Source organism: Trachypithecus francoisi, unplaced genomic scaffold (genome assembly GCF_009764315.1).
Source record: "Trachypithecus francoisi isolate TF-2019V2 unplaced genomic scaffold, Tfra_2.0 Lachesis_group5, whole genome shotgun sequence".
Classification (NCBI taxonomy): domain Eukaryota; kingdom Metazoa; phylum Chordata; class Mammalia; order Primates; family Cercopithecidae; genus Trachypithecus; species Trachypithecus francoisi.
The window spans coordinates 131551587-131566350 of record NW_022681470.1 but is presented as its reverse complement, the minus strand read 5'-3'; the positions used below and the strand labels follow the sequence as shown (position 1 = coordinate 131566350).

General features: G+C 57.6%; 1 protein-coding gene across 1 annotated transcript; it reads left to right on the top strand.

Annotated features, from left to right (window-relative positions):
* Positions 1-5964: 5964 nt before the first annotated feature.
* TMEM59L (transmembrane protein 59 like) lies at positions 5965-14135 on the top strand. The gene is made up of 8 exons (XM_033197413.1): positions 5965-6253; positions 6998-7142; positions 7230-7321; positions 9100-9252; positions 10162-10264; positions 10964-11081; positions 11184-11301; positions 13508-14135. The coding sequence occupies exons 1-8, from the start codon at positions 6083-6085 to the stop codon at positions 13634-13636; spliced, it is 1029 nt and encodes a 342-aa protein (XP_033053304.1). The 5' UTR covers positions 5965-6082; the 3' UTR covers positions 13637-14135.
* The last annotated feature ends 629 nt before the right edge of the window (positions 14136-14764 follow it).

The window sequence follows — 14764 nt, the reverse complement described above, 5'->3', positions numbered from 1 at the left end:
CCCAGCTCCTCCATTCCCCCCTCCACCGCCCAATCTTCTGTCTCGGCCCCCACCCCAGCTCTGGCCCCGCCCCCCCACCGAGCGGTCCCTGAGTCCCGCCTACCCGCATCTCCAGCCCCTCTGCCTTCCCAGGGGCCTAAAAGTCACCCCCAGCCCCACGCCCTCGGCGCGCGGGTCCCAGCCCTCCCACCTCATCCTTCCTCTTTTCGATTCTCCGCGAGTTGCCTCGGCCCCAGGCTTTGCTGGAAGAAAGGAGAAAAAGCAGGAAGGCACGGAGTCCTTCGCCTTCTCCCTGGCTGCGCTGTCCCCCTCGCGCGCGGGATGGGTTTGAGGTTGCTCTGGGTGCCCCGGGGCCTCGAGAAGGAGCTCCTGCGTGGGCAGACGGGGAGACGTAGTCCCCTGTGGGAGCGGGGACCCAGGCCTGCGCGGGAACTGGGTCCCGCACCGCAGTAGTAGGGATTCCCAGGAGGAGAGCGGTAAGAAGCTCTCCCCCTGGGACCTATTCACACCCCGCCACGGAAAAATCCACTCAGCGGCCCGCGGGTGGGGTGCGCCACGCGGTGACTAATCGCTCCGGCGGCCGCCGCCCGCCGACTCCAGGTAACGCCGGCTGCCCGGAGCGACGCAGTTTGTCTTCCTTCTTTTGCGCAAAGAGCCTTCTCCGTGTTATTATTTTTGGCCATTGCTCGAGTTTCGGGACCCTTCCCGGCCCGGGCGTCTCATCTCCCTCCTCCCGGTCCCTACCCCATGCGGGCGCCCAGGAATAAAGGGTTCCTGGCCTCCAAGGCTGCTGCGGATGGGGGTGCCTGAAATGAGAGTTGGGGGGTGCAATTACCCACTTTGGGTCGCAGCCCCGCCCCCAGCTGCAGCGCCCAGGGAACGGAACGGCTCCAAGTCCCCTTTTCCAGGAGTCCCTTAGAGGCCTGGATTCTTTTCTCAGGTCCCCAACCAATCAAGGGGACAAAAGTGTCTCAGGGGGGCTCAGGAGCCCCCATTTTTCTGCCCAATACTGAAGCCCCACCCTCTTCTACTTAAATCTCCAGTTCAGACTCCAGACTATCAAAAAACAAGATTGGGGGATGGGAGCCTATACCGACCCAGGGCGCCCCTGCCCCATCTGAACTCTGGATGGAGAACAGAGACAAGGAGAGACGCTGCCATTTACTTTGGGAAACCAGGCCTTTTGTGCCTCAGTTTCTTCCTCGGCACAGTGGGCACCACCCAGCCTAAAAGCTTCCGTGGGAAGACGCAAGGCAGCAGAAGTCTCTGCAATCCAAGCCCTCAGCACAGCACTGGAAGATCTCCTGGAGCAGAGGTGACCCCCAGGCCTGCTTGTCCTCTCTGAAACATGGAGCCATAGTCCTACCTGCCAGGGGACCCAGAGGGTTAAGTGGAGGTGGCAGTTCTTGGCTGGAACTGAGTTTTTAGGATACTCACAACTACTCCCCCATGGCTCCTGTTTGTAGATGCTGTCACCCCCTTCTGGGAAGAGACGCCTCACCCACTTCTGGGAGGATTTCAGGCTTCTGGAGCAAAACCTTGATTTTATTCCCCCCTCCATTTCTACTTCTCTTCCAGTCATTTTGGTTTTGGGAAAGGGCTCCCCCATCCATCCAGGTGCTCAGGCCAGAGACCTGGAAGTGCACGTGACAACTCTCTCCTTCGCTCATCCCTCATGTCCAATTCATCAGCAAATCCTGTTGGCTCTGATTCCAAAACACATCTCCATTCTGAGACGCCGACCCCTTCTCCCCACCCCATTCAGATCCAGGCCCCACGGTCCCCCTCAGGGATGCTTCCCGGCCTGCTCTGGGGCTTCTCTGATAACCCTTCTGCCTTCCTCTGCACACCAGGCAAAGGGAGCTTTTAAAAGCAGAAAAAGCAGATCTTTGCCCTGCCACCCTCCCGCCATCCTCTCCCCTCCTCTTTCCTCTCCTCTTCCCCCTCCTCTCCCTCATTCCGCCCCAGCCACTGCAGCCCTGTTTCCCCAAACATACCAGACTTGTTACTATCGAAGGGCTTCTGCGTATTGGCTGTTCCCTCTGCTGGAATGCTGTTCCCCACAGGTTCCCCAGTTAGCTCCTTCTCCTCCGTCAGTCACAGGTCCAGTACCACCTCCTTAGAGAGGCCCTCCACCCTTCCCCCAGCACTCTCCCTCTCCTTCGCTTTGTGTCATTGTTTTTGAAACACAACTCTTCCAACCATTTCATTTCTTGTGCAACTGATTTTCTTTTTTTTTTTTTTTTTTTTTTTTTTTGAGACGGAGTCTCGCTCTGTCGCCCAGGCTGGAGTGCAGTGGCCGGATCTCAGCTCACTGCAAGCTCCACCTCCTGGGTTTACGCCATTCTCTCGCCTCAGCCTCCCGAGTAGCTGGGACTACAGGCGCCCGCCATCTCGCCCGGCTAATTTTTTGTATTTTTTTTAGTAGAGACGGGGTTTCACCGTGTTAGCCAGGATGGTCTCGATCTCCTGACCTCGTGATCCGCCTGTCTCGGCCTCCCAAAGTGCTGGGATTACAGGCTTGAGCCACCGCGCCCGGCCCACTGATTTTCTTTAGACTGTGGGCAGCCTCAGCCCCTTTGGACCCCATGGTGGGCCCAGTGGGGACTGAAAGCAAAGCACTCACTAAATATTTGCAAAAGCAGAGGATGGAGAACTCTTAGTCCCTCCAAGTAGCAAGAAAACTCAGTCCCAGCAAGTCATGCTGCCTGGGGTTCTAGCCTGGAACACACTCTCTGTCTTGCTGTGTGACCCTAGCCAGTAGACATCCCTCTCTTGTTCTTACCCATAGAAAGGGAGGTACCATTTTCCAATCCTGCCCAGCCCCACCCTGGAGTGTGACCTTTGCCTTTGGGTGACCTTTACCCCACATCTTTGACTTCAGGGAAAGGGAGTTGACCCCAGAGTGCCCTTAGGGCCCCCAGAAGTTTAACCCATTCCTCCCCAGTTCCATCATCTCCTTGAGGACAAAAGGGAGCTAGCGTCAACGGAACTTCTGACAAATATTGACCCAAGTCCTTGAAGTTGGCTGGGAACGTATAAGGGGCAGATGGAGGGAAGGCCTCCCCTCGGGCAGAGGGAGGGCCTCCCCTTGGGGTGGGGGAGGGACCCCTCCTTAGTCCTGCACCCTCCACTCAAAAAGGTCACTTCTGGATTAGAGGTATTAGGTTGGAGGGGCCTCCATCCCCAGCTCCCTCATGATTCCAGGGCACTGAGGGTGCACCAGGGAGAGGGCAGTGGAAATGGCATCTTCAGGGTCCTGTGGGGACCCACAACCACTGGGAGGGAGGGAGCAAGGCTGAGAGCTGCCTCTCCCATTCTGAGAGCCCCGTACTCAGGACCCCTCCCCCCCCAGTATGGGACTAGCTGCCTGGTGTTCCAGGCAGGTGCTTTCAGGAATTAAGGGGCAGTGAGGGTCTGGACACCTGGTTCAGGGTCTGTGGCATAGGAAAGTAGGGCCTGTGTGTACCCTAGGCTTTATCATTTCTGCCCTGGAGGCTGAGCCTGGAGAGAAGGGATGCCTGGGTCCTCAGTTTAATGCGCTCTGGACTTGAGGAACTGGAGGCGGGGCCTGGGCAGTTGCAGACCTGCCTAGGGGATCTGCCTGGAAAGTTGCAGACCTGCCCCAGGGAGGCCAGTTTCCCTGCCCATCTGTACCCTGAGAAGCCTCTGAAGTCTGGATCCCAGGAGGCACCAGCTGCTTTAGGGGGGCAGCCACATCCCTCCTTCCTCCCCCAACAGCCCTCAGCAACAACCACCGGCGCCATGGTACCCTGCCTCCTCCCCAGCCTGTACCCTGCTTGGAGGTGGGGGTCAGCAGGGTCGTGGTGAGGGCGGCAAGGGACAAAGGGCGCTTGTCCGCTGCCTGCCTTGACCTCGGCTGCTGTGGCTTCCCGGACGCCTGGCCTGCCGCTGATTCACGCCCAGGCCGGCCTCAGGCCCCCCGCCTGCCGCCCCCGGCCAGGCCGCCCCGGGGGGTAGGAAGTGGGGGGGGGGGCGAGGGCGGCGCCGAGTCAACTTTCCCTCTTAAGCCCCGAAGGAATGTCGGCGGATTTCCTGAAACCCGACCCTGGCCGCCCGCCGGCCCGCCCGCCCCTCACCTGGACCGGCTCCCCCGGGAACTGCAGGAGGGGCGCGGGGGCTCACCTTGGGGGCCGGGGTCAAGTCCTCTTTCCGCTCAACCCCCCCAGCGGCCTAGTGCAGCGGAAAGGGGGCTGGGTGGGCGGCAATCAGCCTCTTTCCCTTCTCCTCTCGGGCGACCTGGGTGATCGACCCATTCCTTCAGCCTCAGTTTCTCCTTCTGCGAAAGGGCGCGGGGTGTCCCTCCTCCCTGATGCGCTTTAAGCAATGCCTCTTATGCCCAAAGGTCCCCTCCCATCATTGGCAGGGCTCTCCTGGCTTTTCTTTGCTTCTCTCCCTGTCACCTGAACAGAACCACTTTGCAGTCTGAGCGTGTTTCCTCACCCGTATAAAAGGGCAACGCTGCTGGTACCTATCTTATACGGTTATTGCAGGAAAAAGTGTTTTGTTGGAATGAATGAAGGACAGTAATTGTGGAGGGGTTAGGCGCACGCGGGCCTCTGGAATTAACATGTGTGGGCTTGAATACTGTCTTTGCCAACGCGTCCCGGAGGCTAAGTTTCCCACCTGTGACATGGGGGACAGTATTGGTCACAACGCACAGGGCTGTTTCCCAAGGTGCGGACCTGGCGCGCGGATGGGTTAGAAGCGGAATTCTGCTGGATTCTGGCGCAAACTGCGAGCTGGAGGCGCTAGCCGCAGGGTCACAGCGGCCTAGCAAGGGAGGGGAGGGGCGGGGCGGGGCGGGGGAGGGGCCGCACCGGGATCCAGATGTTCGGGGTCCGCCAGGCACAGCCGCGCCTGATTAAGCCAGGTGGGGGCCGGCCCGGGGCAGCTGAGATGAAAGCTAGGCCGCAGGCCCGGGGAGGGGGTGCGCCAGGCCCCCACCCGGGACACCCTCCTCCCGGGCCGGAACCTGAGCCGCCCTCTGACCCGCCGACCCTGCGAGGCTGTCGCCGGGTCTACAGGGGCGGAGCGTAGGTGGGGGACCCGCGGGCGGCTGCGCGGCTCTGCAGGCACCTGTGCCAGGCATGCCAGCGAAAGCGGGGGCATCTTTGCAGAGGATCCAGGTTTAGAGGGGCGTCCCCACTCCCGTGCCTGGCGGAAAGGAAGCTGGGGGTACCCCTAACCCGAGATTCGGCTCCTGGGGCTGCAGTCCATCGCCCTGGGGTGTGATGGTTGTGGAAGTCAGAAGTGTCGCTATTTGCCCCTTTTTCCCACGAGAATTAGAAATGTTAGCATTTCCCCCTCCCCTTGCTCCTGAGCGTACCTCTGTGTCCCCTCCCACTAAGCCCCAGCCCAGGGCTCTCCAGCCTTGGGGAGATAGGGTCAGATCCCCTAGGTCAGTGGATCAGGGCTGGGCCAGAGGCAGGCGAGGCTGAAGGAGCAAGGGAGGGGCTCAGAGGGCTTCCCTGAGGAGGCAAACTCTGCACAAGTTGTCTCCTTTCTAACCTGGGTGTCAAAGGAGAAGATGCCAGGCCTCAGCTGCCGGGTCCTGCGACCCTCACCTTCCTCCCTCTCCGTTCCCTGGTTGGACTCCAGCCCCATCGCCCTCCCTCCTCCTGCAACAAGCTCCTCCCTTGTAGCCTGGACACCCCTTTCTCCTCTTTCCCGCGTGGTAGGCGCACACATCGCCTTCTCCTCCAGGCTTTCCGCTCTCCTCGACATCCCTGGCGAATAGCCCCCTCCATCCCATCCCCCTATATATTTCCTTTTGGCACCAAGCGCCAGCAGAGATCCCCCGTCCGTGGACACCAGGGAGGTGTCCAGGGATCCCCGCGATGGGATAAACGGTGGGGGCCGTGATGCACCTGCCCTGCCCGACCCGCACCGCGCGGTTGCCGCAGCTCAGCTCCCCCGCCCGCTCTCCGCATCTCCCACCCCCCCTTCCCAGGCTGCCTCGCTCGGGTGACGTCAGCGCCCCGGTCCCCGCCGCAGCCGCTGCATCCTCCGTGCCCGGCCTGAGCTGGAGTCCCCCGCACCCCCCGCGTTCCGCCTGGCCATGGCTGCGGTGGCACTGATGCCACTGCCGCTGCTGCTGCTGCTGCTGCTGTTGGCATCGCCGCCCGCCGCCTCCGCGCCGTCCGCCCGCGATCCCTTCGCCCCCCAGCTCGGGGACACGCAGAACTGCCAGCTGCGGTGCCGCGACCGCCTCGGCCCGCGGCCCTCCCAGGTGAGGCGCGTGCGGTGCCAGGTGCCAGCGGGGGACGCGTGATCTCTCCGAAGGGGGAGGCGTTGGGATGGGCTTGTCTTGGATGACAGCAGGAGACTTTGGTGGTGGTGGGATATCCCTGAGGAGGTAGGGTTCCGGAATGCGGAGATTCCTCCAGTGGAGGACGGGATGGGGTTCCCTCTGATGGGGAAGGGCTTGGGAATGCAGGTCCTTGCGATAAGGGGCTGATACTACCTCCTGGGCTCCCTCCGCACTCTGCTGCGTAGGGACCCTCCAGCACCCAACCCCCAGCTCCCTCAGGCCTGACGGTCTCCCCACCTCACTTCCCCTCCTCCACATCGTCTTCCCTCCCCACTCAGAGCTACAGCCCCTGCTCCTACCACCACTCCCCAGGATTCAAGCCTGATCTGAGTGTGACCAAAACCCCCTCCTCTGAGCCTCCCCCTCCTCCTCCAGGTCTGAGAATCCTTCTCCATCTCTCCCCTCCTCCCTGGAGCCTAGTTGGGGGAAGGCTCATTTCTCTCCACCTTCACTGTGCAGTTCTCTTCTCAAGCTCCCTCCCCATCACCTCCTCAGAGCTAAGAGCCCCACTAACATTTGTAGCCTCTCCCAACTTCATCTCCATCTGGCTAGACTTGGTGGGGAGCGGGAAAGCCTTCCCCAGCCTCTCCTGAATGCTCCGGTCCCCCCACCCTCCTCCCGCCCCTCCCCATGACTTGAGCTCCGTGTCCCACCCTCCCCCAGGCGGGACTGGAGGGCGCCTCTGAGTCTCCCTATGACAGAGCTGTTCTGATCAGCGCTTGCGAACGTGGCTGCCGCCTCTTCTCCATCTGCCGATTCGTGGCCAGGAGCTCCAAGCCTAATGCCACCCAAACTGAGTGTGAAGCAGGTGAGGGCCCGCCGGCAGGGTGTACCAGGGTGGGAAGAGGTGACCTGGGAAGGGCCATCCCCAGTCACCCCCTCCCACCTCCCACAGCCTGCGTGGAAGCCTATGTGAAGGAGGCAGAGCAGCAGGCCTGTAGCCATGGCTGCTGGAGCCAGCCTGCGGAGCCTGAGCCGGAGCAGAAGGTGGGCCTCCGACTGCGGCCTGGGTCCCTTTTCCCAATACCCCCACCTGCTTCACCCCATGGGAAATCTTCATTCGAATGCAGAGACTCTGCCAGACTCTGCGTTCTTTACCAGGCCTGCCAGGCAACCTCCATCCAGCCCCATCATGTCTCCAGCCTTAGTTGTCATCTCTGAAATGCAACAGTGACCCCCATGCTCCACCACCTTTTGAGGAATAAGTGGCAGAAAACAGCCACCGTTTATCAAATATCTGTCCTCGTTCGAGCCTGACTTCAACCTGTACCAAATGTCTCTGTGTCACTCGGAGGTACCAGGGACAATGTCACCCCCATTTAGTGTCCAGGGGGCAACCTCCCAGGTCATACACAGGGCTGTGCAAGGGGCGAGATTTGAAGCCACCAGGGCTGTGGCCACTCCTCACCTCACTCATCTTAGGCACCCCCTTCCCCTGTGATTAGCTGGTGATCACTGTCACCTGGAGGGGCTCAGAACTGCGACTCAGAGTAGAGTAGCCTTGCCTTGTGAGCACGCACACGCTGCCTTGTGGGAGAAATAATAATGGCTCATCTATTGTAGTCCAAGCAATGCTGCATCAGGGGAAACTGAGGCACAGAAAGTCATGTAGCATAGCCAGAGACCTAGGGGCTGGGACTCTGCAGAAAGCTCTTTCACCATTTCTCCCATTTTTCCTCCACCCCTTCCCAGCTTTCACTGCTGTTCAGAAAAGCTCACTGCACTGTCAGCCCTTCCGATTCAGAGCTCCCTCTTTTTCGCTTCGTTTTGTTTTGTTTTGTGTTTTCTTTCGAGATGAAGTCTTGCTCTGTTGCCCAGCCTGGAGTGCAGTGGCACAATCTCGGCTCACTGCAGCCTCCGCCTCCCTAGTTCATGTGGTTCTCCTGACTCAGCCTCCTTTGTAGCTGAGATTACAGGCACCCACTACTATAATCGGCTAATTTTTGTATTTTTAGTAGAGACAGGGTTTCATCATGTTGGCCAGGCTGATCTTGAACTCCTGACCTCAAGTGATCTTCCCACGTTGGCCTCCCAAAGTGCTGGGATTACAAGCGTGAGCCACCATGCCCGGCCATTAGAGCTCTGTCTTGACGCTGTCAAAATAAGAATAATGAGGATGATGATATTTTTAGTAATAGGGATTACTACGCATTAAGTGCCTGTGCTGTGCCAGGCACTTGGCAGGCATCCTCTAGTTGAAATTTCATGGCTACTCCACGAGGGAAGAGAATGGTACACATTTTAGAGCTCAGAGAGCACAATCCACTTCCCTAAGGGTACACAGGAAGCCAACTGCCACGCTGAGATCTGTGTTCACTGTAAGAAGTCCCATTGGCTCAAATCACTTAGCCACATCCAATCCAAGTGAATTCTCCCAGCTCCCCTCCTATTAGTTTATGTATTCATTTATTTATTTGAGATGGAGTCTCACTGTTTCACCCAGGCTAGAGTTCAGTGGTATAATCTTGGCTTACTGCAACCTCTGCCTCCCGGATTCAAGTAAATCTCATGCCTCAGCCTCTCGGGTAGCTGAGATTTCAGGTGTGCACCATCATGCCTGGCTAATTTTTGTATTTTTAGTAGAGACAGGGTTTCGCCATGTTGTCCAGGCTGGTCTTGAACTTCTGGCCTCAAGTGATCTGCCTGCCTTGGCCTTCCAAAGTGCTGAGATTACAGGCATGGGCCACCGCACCCTGCCCCCTCCCATTCATTGGTTAATACCCTATTTTGGTGCCATCTTTGTGTCTTGGACCTTTTTTCATCAGAGAACGGTCCTGGAGGCTCCAAGTGGGGCCCTCTCCCTCTTGGACTTGTTTTCCACCCTCTGCAATGACCTCGTCAACTCAGCCCAGGGATTTGTCTCCTCCACCTGGACATACTACTTGCAGACTGACAATGGGAAGGTGGTGGTGTTTCAGGTGAGACCCCTGACAGGGGCCATGCCACAGTGGCAGATGGGTGGGCAGGGTAAGAAGCTGGGATGCATTTACTCTTGGCTCATGAGATGCAAAGTCCACAGTGTGCAAGCTTCAGGCACAGCTGGATCCAGGGGCTCAGTGTCTCACTCCATGCCTTGACTCTGCTTTCTTCTGTGGTGGCTTCATTCCCAGGCATTTACTTCCTCTTGGCAGTAAGGTGGATGCCAGAGGCTCTAGGTCATAAACCCTTTGGGGTTTTTTTTTTTTTTGAGATGGAGTCTCATTCTTGTTGCCCAGGCTAGAGTGCAATGGCATGATTTCAGCTCACTGCAACCTCTGCCTCCCAGGTTCAAGCGATTCTCCTGCCTCAGCCTCCCGCCTCAGCCTCCCGAGTAGCTGGGATTACTAGTGGCCACCATCACACCTGCCTAATTTTTGTATTTTTAATAGAGATGGGTTTTTGACATGTTGGTCAGGCTGGTCTCGAACTCCTGACCTCAGGTGATTCATCCGCCTCAGCCTCCCAAAGTACTGGGATTACAGGCGTGAGCCACTGCGCCCAGCCCCATCTGGGGGTTTTAACTGAGCTGGGATTTACTCTGATTGGCCCTGGATGGATCATATGACCGTCTCTCAGGCAATCCACTGGCTTGGTCTGGATCATGTTCCTACTTCCAGAGCTAAAGGATGGGGTTAAGGCAAATGGAGGAGTCCATGAAAGCAGAAAATAACAACATCAAGCCCTTCCTGACATCAAGCCCACAGTGCATGGGATGGTGTCCTCCCTACTGTCTCCCCAGGAGAACTGGGTATCAGCTGGGCGTGGGACGTGGCAGTCACAGAGGGCCTGCCTGGGCCCAGGAATGCTATTCTCACAGGCCTCTCTGTGCTTTCTTGTTCCTGGCCCAGACCCAGCCCGTAGTGGAGAGCCTCGGCTTCCAGGGGGGCCGTCTGCAGCGCGTGGAGGTGACCTGGCGAGGCTCCCACCCTGAAGCCCTGGAGGTGCACGTGGGTAAGGTGCAACCTAGACGAGTGTTCCTTCCATGGGTGACCCCACTGCCACAAGGAGTCTGCCTGGCAAACAGACCCTCTAGGATTGGGATCTCCATCTCTCAAGTCCTGGGTTCTATGGCTCATCCCCCAGGGCTCCACGGCCCATCTCCCAGGGTTCCATGGTCCATCTCCCAGGGTTCCGTGGTCCACCTCCCAGGGTTCCATGGTCCACCTCCCAAAGTTCCGTGGTCCACCTCCCAAAGTTCTGTGGTCCATCTCCCCAGGTTCCGTGGCCCATTTCCCTGGGTTCCGTGGTCCATCTGCCAGGGATCCATGGTCCACCTCCCAGGGTTCCATGGTCCACCTCCCAGGGTTCCATGGTCCATCTCCCAGGGATCCATGGTCCACCTCCCAGGGTTCCATGGATTCATCTCCTAGGGTCATCTCCTAGGGTCCATCTCCCAGGGTTTCATGGGTCCATCCCCGAGGGTTCTGCAGTCCATCTCCCAGGGTTTCGTGGTCTGTCTCTGAGGATTCCATGTTCCATCTCCCAGGGTTCCATGGTCCCTCTCTCAGCATTCTATGGTCCATCTCCCAGGGCTCTGATCTCCATTCCAGGACTCCATGACCCAGGTCCTGACCTCCTCCCTCCTGGTCATGGTTATTGTGGCTGCTTGGCAAAGACCTGGTGGTCGCTGAGTGGTAGCTGATCTCTCAGACCCTGTAGGCCCCCTGGATAAGGTGAGGAAGGCCAAGATCCGAGTCAAGACCAGCAGCAAGGCCAAGGTGGAGTCTGAAGAGCCGCAGGACAATGACTTCCTCAGTTGCATGTCCCGGTGGGTGGCAGGACCCTGGGGGTGGGAGGGGGGTGGGACTGGAGGTGCGGGTCTCCCTGGCCCCGGCCCGGGCAGCTGAGTGGTGCCTGCCGGGCGGGGCAGGCGCTCGGGTCTGCCTCGCTGGATCCTGGCCTGCTGCCTCTTCCTCTCCGTGCTGGTTATGCTGTGGCTGAGCTGCTCCACCCTGGTGACCGCGCCTGGTCAGCACCTCAAGTTCCAGGTGGGTGGGATCTGTGAATGGCACTGGGCTGAGGGAGGGGATGGAGGCAGAGAGAGCTGCTTGCTGGCCCTGGATTTGGCCACCTGCTCCCGCAGACACCAGGACCTCAGACCTTTTTTTTCTTTTTTTCATATATATATGTATATTTTGAGACAGGGTCTAGCTCTGTCACCCAGACTGGAGTGCAATGGCACCATCTCGGCTCACTGCAACCCCCACCTCCCGGGTTCGAGCAATTCTGCTGCCTCAGCCTCCCCAGTAGCTGGGATTACAGGTGTGGGCCACCATGCCCAGCTAATTTTTGTATTTTTAGTAGAGATGGGGTTTCGCCATGTTGGCCAGGCTGGTCTTGGACTCCTGACCTCAGGTGATCCATCCGCCTCAGCCTCCCAAAGTGCTGGGATTACAGATGTGAGCCACCACACCCAGCCTACACACACACACACACACACACACATATATATTTATTTATTTATTTAAGACAGGATCTCACTCTTTCACCCAGGATAGAGTGCAGTGGTGCAATCACAGCTCACTGCAGCCTCGGCCTCCCTGGCTCAAGCGATTCTCCTGCCTCAGCCTCCTGAGTAGCTGGGACCACAGGCACTTGCCACCATGCCCTACTAATTTTTGTATTTTTTGTAGAGATGGGGACTGTGTTGCCCAGGCTGGTCTCGAACTCCTGGGCTCAAGCGATCCACCCGCCTTGCCCTTCCAAAGTGCCAGGATTACAGGCATGAGCCAACTCACCCAGCCAGGACCTCAGACTTGCTGCATGACCTGGAGCCAGTTTCTTTACTGCCCTTTGAATTGGCGGAAGAACATCCACTCTTTTTTTTTTTTTTTTTGAGATGGAGTCTCTCTCTGTCACCAGGCTAGAGTGCAGTGGCACAATCTCAGCTTACTGCAACTTCTGCCTCCTGGGTTCAAGCAGTTCTCCTGCCTCAGCCTCCCGAGGACTAGAGGCGCATGCCACCACGCCTGGCTAATTTTTGTATTTTTAGTGGAGATGGGGTTTCACCATGTTGGCCAGGATGGTCTCGATCTCTTGACCTTGTGATCCTCCCACCTTGGCCTCCCAAAGTGCTGGGATTACAGGCGTGAGCCACTGCACCCAGCAGAACATCCACTCTTAGTTGGGGATACAGGAAGTCAGAGGTGGCCACACTTCTGTGGTGTGGGCCTCACCTCTGTGGTGCCCAGGTATGTTGGTGACACCTCTGTGGTGCCCAGAGCCTGGGCAACATAGTGAAACCTAGTCACTATAAATAATTTAAAAATCAGCTAGACGTGGCCAGGCACAGTGGCTCAAGCCTGTAATCCCAGCACTTTGGGAGGCCGAGGCAGGCAAATCACCTGAGGTCAGGAGATTGAGACCATCCTGGCTAACACGGTGAAACCCCATCTCTACTAAAAGTACAAAAAAATTAGTCGGGCGTGGTCACGGGCGCCTGTAGTCCCATTTACTTGGGAGGCTGAGGCAGGAGAATGGCGTGAACCCTGGAGGTGGAGCTTGCAGTGAGCCGAGATCGTGACACTGCACTCCAGCCTGGGTGACAGAGAGGAGCAAGACTCCGTCTCAAAAAAAAAAAAAAAAAAAAAAAGAAAGAAAGAAAGAAAAGAAAAGAAAAAATTAGCTAGATGTGAAGGTGCATGTTTGTGATCCCAGCTACTTGGGAAGCTGAGATGGGAGAATCACTTGAGCCTGAGAGTTTGAAGCTGCAGTGAGCTGTGATGGCACCACTGCACTCCAGCCTGGTCAACAGAGCAAGACCCCACCACACACACACACACACACACACACACACACACACACACACACAGTCCAGGTGTGGTGGCTCACACCTGTAATCCCAGCACTTTGAGAGGCCAAGGTGGGTGGATCACTTGAGGTCAGGAGTTCGAGACCAGCCTGGCCAGCATGGTGAAACCCTGTCTCTACTAATAATATAAAAATTAGCTGGGCGTGGTGACGTGCACCTGTAGTCCCAGTTACTCAGGAGGCTGAGAAAGGAGAATCCCTTGAACCCAGGAGGCGGAGTTGCAGTGAGCCGAGATGGCGCCACTGCACTCCAGCCTGGGCAACAGAGAGAGACTCTCAAAAAATAAAAATAAAAAAAATCAGAGGTGGGAAGGAGACTCATCAGGGTTGGGGGCTTGGCTGCTCTGCTTCTCTCCACTTCCCTCCTCCCCTCTCTTCCTGCAGCCTTTGACCCTGGAGCAGCACAAGGGCTTCATGATTGAGCCTGATTGGCCCCTGTACCCTCCGCCGTCGCATGCCTATGAGGACAGCCCGCCACCCTACAAGCTGAAGCTGGACCTGACCAAGCTGTAGGCCTCTGCTGGCCCCATCATTGCCAACTGCAGGGGCCCCTCGGGCCTCACTTGCCCTGAGCCCAGGAGTCCAAGGGTAGGGTGGGTCCAGCCTTGAGCCCCTCCACCCCCAAATCTTACCTCTCTTCCCAGTCCCACCCCTTGCCCCACAGAGTCCTGGGGATGCAGTGTCCCAGCTGGGAGGAGGGCGGGATTGGGCGCTGGTTCTTCCTTGTCCCCGCTTTCTCCGCGGCTTGCTACTTTTTGTCTTCTATTGTGTGGCTTTCTCAGTATTTGAACCCCAGTCCTGTGTCGCCATACTTTTTCCTTCTCTGTCCCCTCTCTTGGGGGGGCTGAGGCCAAGGGGGAGCTGCGTCTTGCTAAGGCTTCCCCCTTTTCCCCATCCCGATCTCCAGAGACCTAGCTTCCGAGAGATGGGGTGTGGGCATCTCCATGCCCTGAGAGTGTGTGCCTGGGGCTTGTCTGGGACTGGGGAGGAATAAACCATGTATATAAAAGAGTCTCAGGCTGAGCCTGCTTCTGTTCAGTTGTCTGTCTGCCCTTGGGGTGTGGCCCATACATAGCTGTGACCCCTGCCGAGCAGGACCTTTCTGACATGGGAAAGCCCTGGAAACTCAGGTGGCACCGGGGACTGAAAGTAGCTGTCTCTTGGAAGGGCACTCCCTCTGCTCTAACTTCCCTATGCTGAGAGTCATACTCTCAGCTACAGATGTACCTGGAAAACTGGCTTGTGAGCAGGTGCAGCGGCTCATGCCTGTAATCCCAGCACTTTAGGAGACTGAGGCAGGAGAATCATTGGAGCCCAGAAGTTCCAGACTGTCCTGGGCAACATAGCAAGTCCCCATCTCTACAAAAAAAAAAAAAAAAAAAGAAAAGAAAAAGCATCTATGTATATGATTAACTGGGTATGGTGACTTGAGCCTGTGGTCCCAGCAACTTGGGAGTCTGAGGCGAGAGGATTGCTTGAGGCGGGGAGATGGAGGCTGCAGTGAACTATGATTGCGCCACTGAACTCCAGCCTGGGTGACAGAGCATGACTCTGTCTCAAAAAAAAGTGGCTTGTGCCACCCATCTGACAGGGGCAGTTCAGTGTCCCTTCCTGTGCCCGATGTCCCTCCCATGAAGGGAC